At 45.7% G+C, this 18,582-nt stretch overlaps 3 protein-coding genes across 4 annotated transcripts; all 3 read left to right on the top strand.

The window, feature by feature from the left end:
* Nucleotides 1-301: 301 nt before the first annotated feature.
* On the top strand, nucleotides 302-7,611 carry map3k2 (mitogen-activated protein kinase kinase kinase 2). 2 transcript variants are annotated; one of them, XM_080493107.1, is made up of 17 exons: nucleotides 302-646; nucleotides 1,820-1,892; nucleotides 2,407-2,525; nucleotides 2,605-2,645; nucleotides 2,731-2,830; nucleotides 2,915-3,028; nucleotides 3,108-3,204; nucleotides 3,289-3,419; nucleotides 3,501-3,580; nucleotides 3,660-3,724; nucleotides 3,798-3,887; nucleotides 3,966-4,196; nucleotides 4,273-4,421; nucleotides 4,897-5,028; nucleotides 5,101-5,230; nucleotides 5,308-5,485; nucleotides 5,564-7,611. In XM_080493107.1, the coding sequence occupies exons 2-17, from the start codon at nucleotides 1,838-1,840 to the stop codon at nucleotides 5,781-5,783; spliced, it is 1,932 nt and encodes a 643-aa protein (XP_080349233.1). In that variant the 5' UTR covers nucleotides 302-646; nucleotides 1,820-1,837; the 3' UTR covers nucleotides 5,784-7,611. The 2 variants fall into 2 exon arrangements, with proteins under 2 accessions (XP_080349233.1, XP_080349232.1); XM_080493106.1 differs by having other exon boundaries at nucleotides 328-646; nucleotides 3,963-4,196.
* Nucleotides 7,612-8,366: 755 nt separating this feature from the next.
* LOC308127616 (uncharacterized protein) lies at nucleotides 8,367-10,277 on the top strand. The gene is made up of 4 exons (XM_080492751.1): nucleotides 8,367-8,564; nucleotides 8,992-9,160; nucleotides 9,236-9,351; nucleotides 9,423-10,277. The coding sequence occupies exons 1-4, from the start codon at nucleotides 8,436-8,438 to the stop codon at nucleotides 10,167-10,169; spliced, it is 1,161 nt and encodes a 386-aa protein (XP_080348877.1). The 5' UTR covers nucleotides 8,367-8,435; the 3' UTR covers nucleotides 10,170-10,277.
* Nucleotides 10,278-11,270: 993 nt separating this feature from the next.
* On the top strand, nucleotides 11,271-18,182 carry cyp27a2 (cytochrome P450 family 27 subfamily A member 2). The gene is made up of 9 exons (XM_080492989.1): nucleotides 11,271-11,524; nucleotides 12,650-12,840; nucleotides 12,952-13,151; nucleotides 13,228-13,425; nucleotides 13,526-13,689; nucleotides 15,948-16,114; nucleotides 17,032-17,113; nucleotides 17,200-17,412; nucleotides 17,518-18,182. The coding sequence occupies exons 1-9, from the start codon at nucleotides 11,300-11,302 to the stop codon at nucleotides 17,632-17,634; spliced, it is 1,557 nt and encodes a 518-aa protein (XP_080349115.1). The 5' UTR covers nucleotides 11,271-11,299; the 3' UTR covers nucleotides 17,635-18,182.
* Nucleotides 18,183-18,582: the final 400 nt, after the last annotated feature.

Here is an 18,582-nt window from a genome sequence, read left to right as displayed (position 1 = left end):
CTCAAGTTTCAATTGGTTTCCCAAGCCAAGATAAATCGGTGAATATAGGATTATTTATGATGGTTTGTAGTTTAAAAAAATGCAACACAAACTTGAATTTAATGTATTGGCAGTTTTAGTAAATGTCTTTTTGTTGGTCGCTTTTCAAGAGGTTGTGGGGTTCAGACTTGTCAAGCTAATCAAGAGAGTGTTATCTCCGGTTTGTTTCTGTGGAAATAAAATGACAAAATCGCGATCCCTCGATCAGGGAAATAAAAAGCATTTATTTTCCCCCAACATCACTTCCGTTAAAGTTGCCTTCATGCCTGGAAACTTGACGAGGCGGTTGTGTCAACAGCGAGCGAAGCTACCGTTAACCGGGCTGTGAAGTGGCTCAAAATGAAACCGGTCGACTGATTTAAGGCTCCCAAATCCACTGCGGAGACACGGATACATCTTATCTGGCTGTGAGCGGCCTCCAGTTCCATCCAGCGGTCTCCTCCGGCTCTCGGTCCGGCCTCCTCGTCGTGGCCCAGCAGGACTCGAGTGAAGTTGGGAGCGGGCTGCCAAAGTTCTGCTTCCCCCTGCGGCTCTCCGCGGGGCCCGGGGCTCCTGTCACCGGCCCTGTGGATGAGCGACTAAAGAGGGAGCTCAAACCAACCTCCAGGTGCGATGTTGACGAGAAATCCGCTCGGATTAAAGCCTCCCCGCAGGAGAACCGTGATGCTGCGGAGCTGTTAGCATTAGCTTAGCTTGACAACTTCCCTGGCCTGACAGCTAGCTGCCAGCGTTAGCCACTTAGCTTCTCTTATCACGTCTATTTGTTGATATAACTCAATTTTACTTCTAATAATATCCACGAAAAATGCCTACATGATAGTCTACTGTCGATGTCAGCCTGGTTGGCAACACTTGTTAGCTTGACGGGACTATGCTTCTCACATTAGCAATTTAAAGGTAATTACACATCTAAAGAGGACATCTTGATGGATATTTCTCTATTTAATGGAAATTAAAGATGCTTCACACTTGGAAATCCATGAATATGAAGGTGTTTATATGCCATACACACACCTGTATGGATACATGCCTACAGATGCAAAGTGTCATATGATTGAATAGAATGAGCAATACCCACCCTAAAGTAGCAGGTTATAAAGATAGACACTCTTACAAAGTGAAATACATTCACACATATATATATAACACCAACAAATGCATCTAGGTTGAAATGATCTGTGAAAATAGGATTATCAATGTACGCAGAGTTGATGAAGACATGGATTTTATATTTGTTAGGTTTAATTGACATTCATTTCAGTGATCCTGGAAAGTCTGGTTCAGGTTCATGACGTGAAGTCTTCACATTGTAGGGCTATGTTGTCCACTCTGTTGTGAAGACTGATATTGGGAAAGTTTAGGTGGCCATGACTACAACTCTAGTGATACTATGTTGTCATTTTTTAGAATAGAAATACTTCATTAATCTCAGAGGGAAATTCTTGCAGATTGGTGAAGCGTTGATGTTGATTTATTCAAACACAGTTTCTTGCCTGTCTCGAGGAAATACTGGGGATTATATTTGTTTATGTGTACTCCTGGCTTTTTAATTGATTTGCTTTATAATATCTGAAATAGTTTTTTTTCTTATCCGGACAGTAAATCTTGATCTGTTAAAATCAAATCCCTAAATGCAAAAAAAACGTGAAATTCATTGCATTTCGTAACGCACACTGAGCACTCGGCACCTTTAGCCTCTTAAAGGGCGTCCTGACTGATAACGACGTGACGTGTTAAGATTTCTGTTGTCCTCTTTTCTTTTTTTTTGCTGCTGCTGCAGGAGAAAGGAATCCCTTTGATGGGAGAATCCTCTTTCCTGGCCTCCTGGGTCAATCGCAGTGCCATGATGATGGGTACGTATGTGTGCGGGTTCAGATTGTGTTGCCGATGGGCACTGAGCCAACCTCATCTTTTTTTTCTAAACTACCACTCACCCCTCACCCAACAATGGTTCTTTGACGTCTTTGCCTCACAATGATCCCTTGTGTTGTGTGCTTAAGTGAACGTTGAACACATCTCCACTGTAGAAGCTTTATATATGCAATATGGGGGGGGGGGGGTTGTGAAGGATGTTTATTTTATTTAGAATTTAATCATACCTACACACTAGACCTTCAGTGTACTCATTTATTGAAGGTAAAAACTAGATATTAGCCCAGAAACTGATGAATAGACATAACATTTACATGTTTTAAACTTGATAAAATGAATTAAATTGCTGCACTTCTACCGTGATCCACCGGACATCCATCTATTTTAAGAAAATAAGACTCCAGGATAATAAATGGAGGTGTAAGCAGTTTGATTCACGTGGTACCAGAACAAGGGAGATATTAAACATGAATGAAAAACCATCCATCTTTCCAGATGAGCAGGAGGCTCTGAACTCGATCATGCAGGATCTGGCCGAACTGCACCGCTCCAGCCGTCCTGCCATGCTCCTATCGGACCTGGGCAAACCCAAAGCCTCCTCTCCTAAGAATCAGGTGAGCACTCGGATCGTCTCACTCTCGGGTTTTTGGAACTCAACGAGATCTAAGAGGTTTTTATTTCTCCCTCCAACAGAATGACGTGAGAGTGAAGTTCGAGTTCAAAGGAGAGAAAAGGTGAAGAAATGGCGTGAATGTTGTCACTGGTGATCAACAGCCCTGCTTCTTCACCTTCCAACTCCTCCTCTTCTCTTCTCTTCAGGATCTTGCAGTTTCCTCGACCTGTCAAGCTGGAGGACCTAAGATCGAAAGCTAAAGTGGCTTTTGGTCAGACGATGGACCTTCACTACACCAACAACGAGGTACCGAGCTCCGACGCTTCAGACACTTTGGAATTCATCGTGCATTTTTTTTTTTTAATGATGAATTCTTTGTTTGTCTTTCAGTTGGTGATTCCTCTGACCACTCAGGACGACCTGGACAAAGCCGTGGAGCTGCTGGATCGCAGCGTTCACATGAAGAGCCTGAAGATCCTCCTGGTGCTCCACATCTCCTCTCAGGTCCGCACGCGTCACGTCTGAAACCGTGCCCCGACATCCGTCAGGTTCTGAATACTCACAGTTTTGTTTGTTTCTCCAGAACTCTTCGTCCAACATGGAGCTGCTGCCGTCACACGAGGAGCTGGACAACACAGGCTTCAGGGTGGCGGACAAGAAGAGCATGCTGGCATTGATAGGTGAAGAGTCCGTCCCAAATCATTGTGTATTCCCAGAATAGACGTTTTAAAATGTATAACTCCTTTTTTTTTTTTTTTCCTCAGGTTCCCATTCAACCGACCGCAGCTCTCCTCCTCCAGGATACATTCCCGACGCTCTCCAGCAGGTGGCGAGAAACGGCTCCTTCACCAGCATCAACAGCGAAGGGGAGTTCATCCCCGAGAGCATGGACCAGGTACCAGAACCTGAAGGCTTGTCAGCGCTCAGCTGGAACGCACAGATTCTAATTATGTTTGAATTTCTTTGTTTTCTTCAGATGTTGGACCCGTTGTCCATGAGCAGCCCGGAGAACTCTGCGTCTGGAAGCTGTCCCTCTTTAGACAGTCCGCTAGACAGGTCAGGAGGACAGCCTGAAACATCTTTTAACTTCAATCGATGGGCCTGTTTTTAACATATTACTGTTATTGTTATGCAGCGACTACCCCAAGTCCAGGATGCCCCGGGCGCAGAGCTACCCAGACAACCATCAGGACTTTCCAGGTAGCTGCTCGAAGAGTTTCCCCCTCGTTCAGGAAACGAGAGCTTCTTTCATGTTGAATTGTTTCCTCTATAGAGTACGACATCCCTGTTTTCGAGAAGTCGGGGAAAGGCGGGACGTATCCCCGCCGATACGGCATTCCCTTCGGCCAGGATTATAGTGATGGTGAGTCGCTCTCCTCCCGACATTTGATAATCTGATCCCTGCTGATGGAAGTGTGACGGTTGGTGTTTTTCCAAGCAGGGAGGAAAACCTTCCCCCGCGCCCGGAGGACGCAGGTCCACGGCTTCCGCTCGCCCGTCAGCTTCAGCCCCACGGAGCAGTCGCCGAGCACCAGCAGCGGCAGCAGTGTCTTCACTCCGGACCTGGAGGAAGCCCCCGGGCCGGCCCGGAGGCCGCGGCGGGGCAGCGATATCGAGCCCAACCCGACCGCCCCCACCCTCTCCGTCATGGACATCAGTCCGCCCAGCCGCTGTGAGTCCTCCCGCCACCCTGCTACCAGACACTTCGTTTCGTTTCCAGTGCCGTCACTGTTCTCTGTCTCTTCCAGCGCCGCGCGCTCCAACAAACTGGCGTCTGGGGAAGCTGCTGGGTCAGGGGGCGTTTGGACGCGTCTTCCTGTGCTACGACGCCGATACGGGACGGGAACTGGCTGTGAAGCAGGTCCAGTTTGATCCCGAGAGTCCTGAAACCAGCAAGGTGGGTGGACCACAAGGTTATTTGATCCAGCATTCCACTCCTTCCATCATTTGTCATGGTGGTTTGAATTGCTTCATGTTATCACTGTTTGACCCTGTGACCTCCCCCTGACCTTTGACCCCCAGCCAGGGTAATGACGTCACTGCATCATGTGACATATCAGACGATGGGAAATTGAAAACTGAACATTTTGTCGTTGGTTTGACACCAATCGAATTATGCGTTATTACAAAAATGTATTTCTGCCCTTTGTGACCTTGACCTTTGACCCAATTGCTCTCAAAATCTAAGCGATTAGTTCTTGGATGATGACGCATCATCACTGAAAATCCCATGTAATTCAGCCTTATAGTTTATGCGAAAAGTATGTAAAATACATACAAAGCAATAAGTAAATGAATGCACACGACCTTCGCCCAACTTCCTCTGAAGGTCACAACAAGACATAACTGTTGCTCTCCTTGACGTGTCTCAGGAGGTGAGCGCCCTCGAGTGTGAAATCCAGCTTCTCAAGAACTTGTGCCACGAGCGGATCGTCCAGTACTACGGCTGCCTGCGAGACTCCATGGAGCGGACGCTCTCCATCTTCATGGAGTACATGCCCGGGGTGAGTGTCGGCGGACGATACCTGCCGACCTTGAAGAAGCTTTTCTTACGTTTCAGTTTTTTTTTCTCTCAGGGTTCCATCAAGGACCAGCTGAAGTCGTACGGCGCGCTGACGGAAAACGTGACGCGCCGCTACACCCGACAGATCCTGGAGGGAGTTTCCTACCTGCACAGTAACATGATCGTCCACAGAGACATCAAAGGTGAGTTGGACTTTAAAGCTTTACTGCGTGTATTAAAGTATAAAATGGCCGCTGATCGACTCGACTTGCTTCCTCAGGGGCCAACATCCTCCGCGACTCTGTGGGCAACGTGAAGCTGGGAGACTTCGGGGCGAGCCGGCGGCTGCAGACCATCTGCCTATCGGGAACGGGGATGAAGTCGGTGACCGGCACCCCCTACTGGATGAGCCCGGAAGTGATCAGCGGCGAGGGCTATGGCAGGAAGGCCGACATCTGGTGAGAGCGCTCGGCTTCATCGGCTCCTCCCGGCTCCGTGACGGACACCACGTTTAACTGTCTTTCTCCCTCCCGCAGGAGCGTCGGCTGCACCGTCGTGGAGATGCTGACTCAGCGACCGCCGTGGGCCGAGTTCGAGGCCATGGCGGCCATCTTCAAGATCGCGACACAGCCCACGAACCCGGTCCTCCCACCTCACGTGTCGGACCACTGCCGAGACTTTCTCAAACGGATTTTTGTGGAGACCAAGCAGCGGCCGTCCGCCGACGAGCTGCTGAGGCACATCTTTGTACATTAACCGCCGGAACTCCGCCGCCCGCCAGTCAGACACGGCCTTACCTGACGGAGGAGGGCGGCCCCGCCTCTGAGCCCTGGGCGGCACGTCGACGTTTGTACTCGAGTTTTTAATTTTATTTTTCGCCGCAAGATGCACCTTAATTTGTCAAAGGGAGGGTTGTGGAGCCCGTCCTCCTGATGAAAACAACGAAAAAAACAAAAAAATACGACTCCTTTTTTTTAAATGTTTGTACGGTTTTTCTCGAAATGCGAGAGAGCGTCAGTGTTGTGGACCTACAGGAGCTGGTGCCTGACTCTGGACCCTGCCCCCACCCCCCGGTCTCGCTGACCCGACCCCAGAATGTAGTCTTTCTGCCAAAACCCGTTGCGACGCTGGTGACCTGGACCCGCTGCTACAGAGAGAACAAACACTCCCCGGAAAGTTTCCCCCCGCAACCCGCCGCAGTCTGTGTGCGCTCTGACGTAATGTGGAGTCACTCCTCCTCCTCCTCCATCTTCGTTCTTTGCCGTGTTGCCTTTTCAGTTTCTGTCGGCGTGAGTCTCGACTTTCTTTTTGCCTCCCGGATTTAAAAACTGCCTTTCGCACCGTTAGCCCGAAAGCGGCTGAGCTCACTTCAGCCGCGACGTACGTTTCTGCCTTTTCTCACTCGGATCTCAGCTCAGCTCATCTGCTGTTCACCAAAAAGTTACTGTGCCAACGTCAAACTGGAGATTTAGGGTTGTTTTTTGTTTTTAATGTCCTCAGATTTCCTCTTCTGCTTCTCGAAGCTGCTTTAAATTCCAGCAGAATCTTAAAAATGAGCACGTTTTATATTAAACAAAACAACTTGGACCTTGAACTGTCTGAAAATAGTGATGAAATGAACTCCTGAGCTACGGCGCACAATGAAATGATATTCATTTTATCACCGCCAGGGAAATCGGTATTTTTAGCTTGAACTAATGTGAAGAGAAGCAGGAGCGGAATGTCTGAGGAAACTGAACGTGTCATTTCACCAACAGGTACTTAAATCGTCTGCTGCAGTCGGGGCGTCGCTGTTTGGTATCGGCGTGCTCTGTGTTTGTTTTTTTTGTTGTTTTTTTGTTTTGTTTTTTTAATCCAACCTAACGCACTCCAACAAGCCAGACCTGCCAGCCTGTGCTTTTTCCTCTCGGTACTGCAGTCGAATCATCAAAACGTGATCTTGTCACTTTATTCGGAACCTCAAACGCTCCCATCTATGCACACGCTGCGCCATTTCACCGGCTTTTTAATATTTCAGTTGGAAGCCGCGCCGCCTCCACCGATCGGCCGCTCCATCCACACTGGTTGTGGAAAGCTTTTATCGAGGCGACGCACTGCGTCTTCTCGGCGGTACGTTTCCAGACGAGTACGCACGGAAACATCAGATCCAGTGAACGTGTCTGGTACAGGTAGAGCTTCGATACCATTATGCACTATCCATCATTCACTGACGGTTCCTCGCTCCCGCAGCGAGCTTTTCTTTGCACATTTTAAGGATTTCTCTTTTTTTTTTTTCTTTTTTTTTTTTAAATGTGTGAATGTGAACAGGTGTGTGCGTGCGTGTGCGCAGTGCCGATGTTAAACTCCTCATGAATGTAACGTCTCATCTTGACCGTCAGGTGCTCCCGCTCACCACAGTGGATTAAACCAGTATTCGTCGCCTGCAAAAGATGCTCCTGTAGTTTCACTTCTCAGTGTCTGAAGCCACTGCTGCCACGCTTTGTGTGTATGTGTGTGTAGAAATTTGCATTTACTGCAGATTTTGCGCCCAAAATGCCTTGAGCATTCTGACTGTCGGGGGTGAGATCCTAAAAATAATCATTTGAAAAAAGAAGAAAAAAAAAAAAATCATGTACAAATGTATAAAATTAAATTGTACCTTTTTTTTTTTAATCTAAAGAAGAAAAGTACACTTATATCCCACCTGTTTGGTCTCTGTGTTGTCAAAGAAGCCATGTTTATAATTCTAATTGGTTTGTGACCAATGCGCCTGTTTATATCAGATCTGTATATCAGTGGTACGCATAATTTTTTTAATATATATTTTTTATTTTACTTTTTTTTTTTTTTTTTTTTTTTTTTAAAGAGAAAATGGGAGATTTTATGCATGGTTGGGTCCTGAGAGACACAGCGGTGCCATTGAATGGTTGCTGTTTTTTGACAAAAGATGCTGGACTTATTGCAACAGCTCTGTGTTCATAATTACAATTATGACAATGAAAACAATAAAAAGATATTTATTTCACATTGTTGAATTTCATTCTTTCGTATTCATGTTGACGTGAATCAAATGGTGTGTCATTTGTTGGATACAGCGGTTAAGACTCAAATATAGTCAAATTAATACGTCCTATAATTTACTTGAATTCAATATACTATAGTACATGCTTATACTACTACTGTCTATTTTTTGTTTGATTGCTGTCATTTTAAACCTTTTCAAATTTATAATTTCCAGGAATTTTTATTCCTTTCATTTTTTGGATTCTAATACTTTACTAATAGTTTTAAGCAAAAGTTTGTAAAACATCGTTCCAGAGGTGCGCCGGAAACAAAGGGGGGAACTATTTCAGTGTAACACTGGGTGAAAATGGGAGAAAGATAGTCGCTGTTGTTGTTTTTAATGTCTGTAAACGCAGAAGGCTGATCATGGATAGACGGAGGAGGAAACTGCTGCGTCTCGTCGCCTGTGCGGCCGTGCTGGTTTTAGAAAACACTTCCGGAAAGAGGAAACATAAACGACGCATGTGGAGGAAGAACCGACCGCTGGATCTGACGGTGAGGAGAGGTGGTCTTCTTCAGCTCGCTGGGATGAATAAACCACAAAGACAGAGGGTTATTTAATCCTGTAATGTTTAATTATATCTCGTATTATTTTCCTGTACTTATATTTATTTACAGAGGGTGAGGTGGGTGTTTACAGTGTAGTACGGTGGCCTAGAAGGGCCAACGGCACAACGCAACACAAATGTGGGATTTTGCAATTCTGTTGTGTCTTTATGTGGTTTCCTTGTTGCTGTTGTGTTGTTTGTTTTTGTGACGTACTAAACTCCAAGTTTGCCAATACAAAGCCTTTGATCAAAACATGAACCCTTTCTTCCAAATAATGTCAGACACCATCACATTCCTATGCACAATGGGACACTCTTCTCCGTTACACAGGCGCGTTGTGTTGAATTTAACAGCAAGGAATTTCCCTTGGCAGGCCTTCGACAGCCGAAACAACTTCTTGCGGTTTGTGAAGATGACGTCCGAGGACTTCGACCTCCTGCTGGAGCGACTTGGCCCTCGACTCGCCAGGCAGGACACCCAGTTCAGGAAAGCTATTCCGCCCAAAGACCGGCTGTCCTTGACGCTGAGGTTCCTGGCGACAGGTAAACGACTCGGACGAAGAATGCCACAACCAGCAGGAATGTCACGGTCTCTCGGTTGTTATTGTTTCCTGACAGGCGAGTCACTTCAGTCTCTCAGCTGCACGTACAGATTGGGAAACAGCACCACCTCCAACATCGTCAAGGAGACCTGCACGGCGATACACCAACTGCTCAGAGAAGACTTTCTTCAGGTGGTCGGATTACGTCAATGATATATTTGGAGTTCGTTGGACGTTGGTCAGTAACAATGTCTCCTCTCCAGATGCCGGACTCCGCGGCAGCTTGGCGTCGTGTTGCTGATGGTTTCCTCCTGAAGTGTCGGTTCCCGCATTGCGTCGGCGCCGTGGATGCCAAACGCATCTCCCTCCATCCCCAGGGAAGCAACGACAAGCGCTCGGTGTTGCTGACGGCCGCCGTGGACGCACATTACAGGTTCCTGCTGGTGAACGTCACGCCGCAGACTGAAGACTCGGACGTGTTTGCTTTCGAAGAGTCCGGCTTCGGCAGAGCTCTGGATCAGGGCTCGTTACGACTTCCTCCCCCTGAACCGCTGCCCGCCTCGGACCACGTGTCTCCCTACGTGTTTGTCGGAGACGAGGCGTTTCCTCTGCGCTCTAACCTCATGGTTCCATTCCCCTGCGAGGACACCGACGCCCGGAGGGCGCTCTTCAACCAGCAGCTGTCCAGTGTGCGGCGGGCGGCCGAGAACGCCTTGGGGATCCTGACCAGCAGGTGGCGAGTCTTCCACACCAGCATCCCGCTGCAGCCCGAGAAGGTGGAGAGGGTCGTCCTGGCCACCACGTGCCTTCACAACTTCCTGTGCGCGCGGCGCTCCGAGGCCTACCTGCCGGCCCCCGTGTCGGACGGCGAGCCGGGCTCCTGGAGGAGTGACGGACTAGGGATCATGAAGTCGGTCCAAGGAGAGCCGACGGGAGGCGGCGGCGGCGAGGCAGAGGACGTACGGAACGCCATGACGGACTCCTGCCAGCCTCCGAGCAGCGTGACGTGATGGAGACGAAGAAAAAAGACTTTTTATCCTGATAAATGTTTCAGTGTCTCTCCCATCACACTCAATGTTGAATAAATAAATAAAAAATCATTTTAATATAATTTTTTTAAATATATATATATATATTTTTTTTTTATCAGTGGATGACCCCATTGTTTGCAAATGTTTCTCTTATGTGTTACGTTTTTGGGTTTGTATAATACCAGAAAGGTATACAGAAAGACGATTAAACTTATAGACTCTGCCCCTTCATCTCAAATAATCTTTGTCCATTGAAAATTAAAATCAAAATGAGGAGTTTTGAATTTCACATTGTGTCAACAGATCTGTGAGATTTCTTGGATTTAGGGAAACAAAATGTTTTAAAAACAAATGTATATGTTATCGGCAATGAGTGCTAAAAATGGCATTTGTGCAAATGTGCGTGTGTTTTCGAACCAGGTTACGCAGATTTAAATATCATGAGAATGTTGATATTTTGTTGTCTTTTTTTGCTTTATTTCCTGTTATTGTTTATTGAATAAAACCTTCCCTGACCGTTGACCCCCAACCACTAACCAGAGTATGACGACATATCAGAGGATAGGGAATAGAAAACTGAACATTTTGGCGTTTGTTTGACATTAATCAGATTCTAAGGTTAAAAACAAATATATGTGGACAAAAACAACCTTTGTTGGCGACGATAAAAGGCGGGACATTGAGATAACTTGAGATAAGAATTGTATGTTTTTGCATCCTGTGGATAGTGGATATTATCTCCCAAAAACACTTTCAAAATAAGGAAAAGGATGAAGAAGAGCATCCTCGAAAGTATCCTCAAGGCTAAATAGCTAGATAAACAAATTAAATTATATTAGCTTTTATTTAAATGAATAAAAAAAAAAAAACGAAACCAAAAAATCCCACTGTGTAATTCCTGTGTTTACAATTATATCAATAATTTTTGGAATTACGTTCTAAATTATATTATGATAAAGTTGATTCACTGAGTTTAACCCTGGTGGCGTCAGTCCCCAGGGCCGCCAGCAGGGGGTGCGCACGGTGACACGTCAGCTGTGCGAGCCATATATTTATTAAAAGCCGAAGTGACGCTCCCCACTGCTGCCTCTCATCACCGAGCTGCACTCATGGTGTTCCGGGCAGCTGCTCGGTTCCCTCTGCGGGCCTCCTGGACCGGAGTGTTTCGCAGACCCGGAGCCTGCAGCACCGGGTCCGGGAGGAGGAACCTGAACGTCCAGACGACCGACTGCAGGAAGCTGAAGAGCATTGACGACCTACCGGGACCCAGCACGTGCACGACTCTGTACTGGCTGTTTGTTAAAGGCTATGCTGACAAGAGTCACCTGCTGCAGGTAAAAGTGACAAATTCTTTAACCCTTTGTGGCCTCAATTTATTTACAATTTTGAAAATTGGGGGTGTTTTTTTTTTTTTTTCTCCCAAGTAGATGCTAAATTAAATTAAATGTTAATTGGACCACATTACATATAATAGATATATATTTAGGTGAGATGCAAACTAGAGACGATGGGCGTTTATGTTTGTTTTGTTTTTTTAAAACGCACCTTTTCCAATTTCACATATGAAGATTCTTTTATTGGTGCCACAAAGTTATTTTCAACTCCCATAAGTGTTTCTGGCTTTGTGGGGGCCCCAGGCAAGATGGTCCTTGGGGGGGCCTTTAGTTTGTCAAACTATATTGGTGAGATTCCTAATCGTTAAAATTTTCACAACCTTAAATATTTGAATTAAATAGCTCATTATGAGCCACTCAGGTAAGTTCAACTGATAAAAGAAAAAACGATATTACAAGGAAAAAACAACAATCCTCCATACCTCAATAAATAAAATGGATACTGAATTTATTTTTTACTTAAAATCATAAAGTACAACCAACGTCTAATTTAAAGTGTGACAATAAAAACCAACTAAAACAAAAAAATCAGTCTCACACGAATCAACATCACACTTTATTGCCATTTGTGTGAAAAACAAATCCTGCAAGTTGAATCATGGTGACTTTCATTCTTGCTGTGCTTCATTTGAAAGCCCAGAATTTGTACCTTCTGAAAATCACTAATCAAAAAAAATAAAGAATAGAAGAAAGTTATAAAAAAAGGAGGAAAAATAGATTTAAAAAGAAAATGCTGCTATTGCCAAAACTGCTCTTATCACAAGGAAACACACAGCGACTGACTAGCCACAGTTAAACGACTAAAGCAACTCAAAAAGCCAAGATGCATAAAATATTTAAAAAGGGGAAAAAAAATCTCTAAAAATGGCTACAAACACTAAAAATTTAATAAAATACATCTAAATTGTACCTATGACACTTTATGAATGGAACCTGAATTCACACAAAACACGAGCAGTGGACGAGAAGCAAAGCCTCCCTTGTTTCTCGGTCCAGTGACGACGTTCATACTAAATAATTAAGTAAATACTTTGGACTTTAAATACACATCCCTGGTTTTTGTAGGGCGTACAGAAGAGACTTTATGGCCCCATCTGGCGCTCCAGGTTCGGTCCCTTTGACTTGGTCAACCTGGCCAGTCCAGAACTCCTCGCTCAGCTGATCCGACAAGAAGGCCGCTACCCGGTCCGAGCCAACCTGCCCCACTGGCAGGAATACAGGGACCTGCGGGGCCAGGCGTACGGACTGCATGTAAAGTGAGTCGAAACAGAGCAGCAAGGCAAAGTCGGGGTCAATGCCGGTGGGGGAAACTGCCTCCTCCGTCTTTTTCCTGAGATCCAGAAAAGGTTTGGTCTTCGTCTTTACAGCAAAGGACCCGAGTGGCATCAGATCCGCAGCATCCTGAACCCCAAGATGCTGAAGCCGAAGGAGGCGTCGGCGTACGCTCCCGTCATCCACCAGGTGGTTGCGGATCTCCTCGATCGGATCGAGCTCCTACGACGCCGCAGTCCAGACCGGGTCACGGTTTCCGATCTGGCTCCCGAACTCTACAAGTTTGGTTTCGAAGGTGAGAGCCGCTGCGGTGGTGCCCAGCGTTTGATGGATGCAGCGCGTTCACCCTCATTCTGACCCGCCACATGCAGGCATCTCCGCCATCCTGTTCGAGACCAGGCTGGGCTGCCTGCAGGAGGAGATACCGCGCGATACACTGCGCTTCATTTCCGCCGTGAACGACATGTTGACGCTGTCCGAGACCGTGATGCTCTTCCCCCGCTGGAGCCGCGGCGTCCTCCCCTTCTGGAGCCGCTTTGTCCAGGCATGGGACAACATCTCCGACATTGGTATGTGATATATTTTTTTTTTTTAATTTTAAAGCAGCAGCAAATGGGAGAATTCATGCCAACGTTTGTGTACATTGTGGTCACAAGTTGCTTTTTGCAGCAAAGGCGCTCATCGACCAACGGCTGACTGAAATAGAGAGTTGGGTCCGCGGCGGCGAGCCTGCAGAGGGCATGTTCCTGACCGACCTGCTGTTGTCTGAGCAGCTGAGCAGATCTGAAGTCTACGTCAGTGTTACAGAGCTGCTGCTCGGAGGAGTCGACACGGTGAGGAGGGGCGGGGGGGGGGGGGGACTCCATGCGGCCTGAAGTTTAATAAACAGGCTCGGAATAGAGCGCAGCTACGCAACCTCCATACCTTTCACCGTGTTTTTAAATGTGCTTATCAGGATCAGTTCTTGGAGCTCCAGTTCAGCTTATGCAGGTTATTCCAGTGCTCCGGGGGCAGGGAACAGAAAACCCATTTTTCAAGTTCAGTGCAAACCTTAGAGCAAGTCGGTAGACGCGCAGGCAGTAATTTCTGATTTGAAGTGAAACATAACCCACAAAGGTGAGGATGGGTTTATAAGATTGTACCAGGGTGTGTGAGTCTGCGCATGAACCGTGAGTTTCCACTGAAATGTGGCATTATAAGATGCAATGGTGAGTTAGAGCTTTGCACCCTGTGGCAAACCTCAAAGAGCCGTCATGGTACGGCGGGCAATACTTGCAATGTGTCGCTAATTCAGTCCGGCCCTGCAGGGTTTAAACGAAGGGAGGAGAATCGACTCTCTTCCTCGCGTGACAAGACAACATCATTTTGGTCGTAAACCAAAGAGGCGTAGTTGTACGGTGTGAAAAACAGCCCGCAGATACTCAATAGATCGAGGGAGGGGAGTGCCACTGCAGTAAATAAGTGTCATCAGCATAAAGGTAAAGCTGCACATGTGAAATGTTATGATGAGCCAGGTTGTTAATGCAAAAAGTTAATAAAAGTGTACCCAGGACAGAACCTTGGGGGATGCCTGATGTGTCCACACCATCAGAACCACCCCATCAGAACCACCCTCCCCAACAGGACATTTACAACAGACCATGCGGGTTAAAGGCCAGGAAGATTGCGAGCGAGTCCGCCCCCACCCAACCACCAGCCGCAGACTATTGCTCTCTGCTGCCGTCAGTGAGCAATAGCCTCTCGGCAAACACAGAGAGGGTGAGGTGGAGGTTCTCCCCCTCAGGATGTTTAAAAAGAATCTGCCTTGTATATGTACTTTTTTGCAGTATTGACACATGGACTCGTACATTACCATGTCCATTTTCTATATACACATATATAGTGGCAGCTCGCAGATAGAGGGCGCTATGCCGAACACTTAGAATGATGACGAGCCCTACCTATGAACTATACAGTGTATATCTGCGTGCATTAGTTTTCATTATTATTAACGTTACTGTGTGCCTTACATTTTTATTCTTTTCGGTGTGAAACAAGTACTAATAAACAATCTTTCGCACGTTATACTCTATTTGGTGTTGACAAATAACGAACTTGACATAAGTGGAAGTCGAGACCTTAAAGGTGGTAACTGTTTGAACAGAGAGGCGGAGGCAATGAAGTACTCATTTAAACAAATGCTCTTTCAGAGATGGATACTTTGTCCTGAACAATGCAAGCGGGCATCTCCACCTCTGTACCCGTTCATGTTTTATTTACAATTTGCGAGAACCAATCGTTTAAAAAAAAAAAATAAAAAATTAAGTAAAAGCATTTTCAATAAGATCAATTCTTTTTTTCCTTTTTGTATGATAAAAAGGTTGTCTGCATATTGTGAAACTTTACATGAGAAATTCCTTGATGTATTCTCAGAGTTGGCTAAATCAAATGAGAGAGAACTAGGGTTTCATCAAATTTTTGGCGTCATTTGGGGTTTTATGTACCTCTTTTTAGTCACTTTAAATGAGTATTTTAATTTTTATTAACATCCTTTTTGATGAGAAAACGTACTAAAAAAATATATATATATATGTAGGCCAACCTCCGTCCTCAAGACTGGGACAGCATGTACAAAGAAAATAAAAAGGGTCCTAGAGTGGATCCCTGGGGTACCCCGCAAGGAAGAGGGGCCTGAGATGATGAGAGGCTCCTGTTGGGGAGCTGAGAGTTAAACTGTCTGAGCACACAAACAAACTCCAGTCGACGATGCGGCGCTGCAGTCTTTGAGCCTGTCAGGGCGGCCAGGCTGCATTCCTGGCAGAGGTTTGAACTTGTTCCCTTCGGTTTGCATTCGAAGGAATAATTGTTGACCTCTTGTTTCTTTTTATTTATTTTTTGTGTGCAGCGTGCCATTTCAGTGATCCCAGGCAGCGAGGGTGGTATCGAGATTTACTTTCTGCGATGAACAAAAGACAAACTTGGTGAAGCCAGGAACCCAGTGTAGTCTGGGCAGGAATGAAGTTCAAAAGCCAAATTTGTTTTCGACTGTAAACATGCTGCACATTCAGTTTTCGCTCAATCGTTTCTGTTTTCTCTCCCCCCCCGACGTCAGACATCCAACACTCTTTCCTGGGCGTTGTACCAACTGGCACGGGACGGCAGGGTTCAGGAGCGGCTGTACGGCGAGGTGAACTCGGTGTGTCCCGGCAAGCGGGAGCCGACCACGGCCGACCTGAGCAGGATGCCTTATCTGAAGGCCGTCATCAAGGAGACGTTACGGTGACCTGACCGCGATCCCATCACGCTCCTGAACCGATGATACTTTGCATTTGGTGCAAGATATACTCCTCAGTGTCAGGATCTACAGAATTTTATAATGATCCATGATATAATGATCGTTTGCTGCTGGTAGAAGAGGTGGTAGAAGATCACACACAGGCCAACTTATAGTAAGAAGAAATGCAAATACCAAAAGATATTGGTTCTGTGACGGTTTCCTGTTAAAATCTGAATCTCTGTCTCATTCTGGACTGGAAGTGAAATTGAACAAGAGGTTCTGGGTTTTATTGACATTACCTTATCTTTTTTTTCCAATTATCTTTATAAAATTTTGTATTGAACTTTTTACAAACTTAAAGATCCCCCCTAAAACAAACAAAAAAAAGGCAGAACGAAACAGACAAAAAATGGAATGAAGAGAACAACAAACAAAACATTGAGGTCCAGACCATGGTGACAATTACTTAATTTATTTTGTAATATGAAATGAAAATTCAAATATTAATGTAAATACTCTAAAAGTTTCCAAATCTTTGAAGACATCTCCCCCTTTTCTTTTTTTCTTTTTTTTCCAAGTAAACATTTGTTGTTCCAACCTGAGAGTTTCAGTCAGAATTTGTTCAGACATGTTGAATGTTGGAGGCCTTTACATTATCCAGAAAGAGTTCTTGGGTTTCAGAGTGTTACAAACAGGTCATATTCTATATTCGTCACCTTTTGTAATGAGAACTTGTAGCTCCTTATCCTGACTGATCATCTGGGCTGAGGGTTCGATCAACAAAGTGCCAACTAACCTAGTCCAATGCTGACGACAGCACTGAGTTTGTGTGATTTGATCAATGATGTGAATGGTCCGACGTGTATTGGTGTGTCTTTTACTGTCGTTAACATTCATTTCATTTATTCCCTCTGTGTAGCTTGTATCCTGTCGTACCTGGAAACGGACGCTTGGTTTCCGAAGACGAGGTGATTCTGGACGGCTATTGGTTCCCGAAAGAGGTACGACACTCGGGATACGACCCGACAGCCTTCGAGATCCTCTTTAAGCGCCGACCACCGTGCGCTCCCTCCTCCCTGTTCCCCAGACCCAGTTCCACCTGTGCCACTACACCATCTGTCACGACGAGGCGGAGTTCGTTAACCCGGAGAACTTCGAACCGGAGCGGTGGCTCCGCGCCGAGACGCCCGGCTCCCGCTTCCCGCACCACCCGCACAGCTTCATCCCGTTCGGCGTGGGCGTGCGAGCCTGCGTGGGGAAGAGGGTGGCGGAGCTGGAGATGTATTTCGCTCTGTCCAGGGTGAGTGTCGGACACGGATCCGACATGGAGGGATTGAAGGGGCAGAGGGAAGTACAGGTGGAGTTCCAGAGAAACCTTGAGGTGACGCGGTTTTCCCTTGTGCAGCTCGTGCAGCATTATGAGGTCCAGCCTGAAGACGACGCGCCAATGGTGGAGCCCAAAACTCGAACGCTGCTCGTCCCCGGCGCTCCCATCAACCTCCGCTTCCTGTGCAGAGCCTGACGGCGGCGGAACGGCCAGCTTCAGCATGTCTGTCTCACACCTCATGTTTGAATGAACACGGTTTTGTACGAGATATTATTTTACATACTCGCTTTTTGTCCAGCTCTACATTTTAAAGGTAAATTAAATTGGTAAAATGACAGTTATATGAAGTTATTCTTATTATTGACTGGATGGTTGGGAAATAAGCCTGTTGATTGTTATTTTGAGGTGTTTTATTCCCAATAAAATGTATATTTAAATCTAACTATATGACAAATCTGAATCTGAAACATATTTTAGAGAATTTAATATTTCACGTCTTAATATGAAGAACTTGAGTATTTTATTATTAGTAGTAGTAATATTATGCAAAGCAGCCATGTACATTTGATCTTTTTTGAAGGTCGTTCTAAAGAGACGTACCTGCCAAGAGCAGGTTAAAGTTTTAGTTGAAGTGAAGCCAGTTTAATGAAGAAGAGAAAAGATTACAAAGGTCAAGCTTGTAATATTTAAAATGTTTTAGTACTGTTCAACTTGAAAGAAACAAAAATCAGAATTTGCACCTGAATTGCGTTATTCATGTGTTAACTATAATGAAGCTTTAAAGCCAGGATGAGCGACTTGGCATCTTCTCATCTCAACCAAAAGGATTTATCAGAATTGTGGCTTGGACGATAGAAAAATGTCTGAGTTGAGTTTTTAAAAAGGCCCCTGTCATATGTTTTTTTTTTTTTTTTAATGTACACTTTTATCATTCTCCTACAGCAGGTTTTATAACTAATGGGCAGTGCTCGGAACGCTTCCCAATACCAAGGTGTGTCCACCAGGGGGTGCCCTCTCGGCCCTCCCTCCCGCTCATTAGCTGAAACTATTCGACTGCAAACTGATGTAAAAGGAATAACTATAGGAGGGATTTAGCACAGTGATTATGGATATTTTCAATGAATTCAGTAACAAATCTGCAGC

Source organism: Lipophrys pholis (assembly GCF_963383615.2).
Source record: "Lipophrys pholis genome assembly, chromosome: 23".
In the NCBI taxonomy this organism is placed as follows: Eukaryota; Metazoa; Chordata; class Actinopteri; order Blenniiformes; family Blenniidae; genus Lipophrys; species Lipophrys pholis.
The sequence above is the reverse complement of the archived record's forward strand: the minus strand, read 5'-3'. Positions and strand labels throughout refer to the sequence as shown.

What these genes read in the sequence shown, in the direction of transcription:
- map3k2 (XM_080493106.1), top strand. Translation starts at nt 1,838, where the DNA reads ATGGGAGAATCCTCTTTCCTGGCCTCCTGGGTCAATCGCAGTGCCATG. An exon ending in TGCTCCACATCTCCTCTCAG is followed by an intron (nt 3,029 to 3,107) that starts GTCCGCACGCGT and finishes TTGTTTCTCCAG; the next exon opens with AACTCTTCGTCCAACATGGA. An exon ending in CGGCCAGGATTATAGTGATG is followed by an intron (nt 3,888 to 3,962) that starts GTGAGTCGCTCT and finishes TGTTTTTCCAAG; the next exon opens with CAGGGAGGAAAACCTTCCCC.
- LOC308127616 (XM_080492751.1), top strand. Translation starts at nt 8,436, where the DNA reads ATGGATAGACGGAGGAGGAAACTGCTGCGTCTCGTCGCCTGTGCGGCC. An exon ending in ACCGACCGCTGGATCTGACG is followed by an intron (nt 8,565 to 8,991) that starts GTGAGGAGAGGT and finishes TTCCCTTGGCAG; the next exon opens with GCCTTCGACAGCCGAAACAA. An exon ending in GCTGAGGTTCCTGGCGACAG is followed by an intron (nt 9,161 to 9,235) that starts GTAAACGACTCG and finishes GTTTCCTGACAG; the next exon opens with GCGAGTCACTTCAGTCTCTC.
- cyp27a2 (XM_080492989.1), top strand. Translation starts at nt 11,300, where the DNA reads ATGGTGTTCCGGGCAGCTGCTCGGTTCCCTCTGCGGGCCTCCTGGACC. An exon ending in CTACAAGTTTGGTTTCGAAG is followed by an intron (nt 13,152 to 13,227) that starts GTGAGAGCCGCT and finishes CGCCACATGCAG; the next exon opens with GCATCTCCGCCATCCTGTTC. An exon ending in TGTATTTCGCTCTGTCCAGG is followed by an intron (nt 17,413 to 17,517) that starts GTGAGTGTCGGA and finishes TCCCTTGTGCAG; the next exon opens with CTCGTGCAGCATTATGAGGT.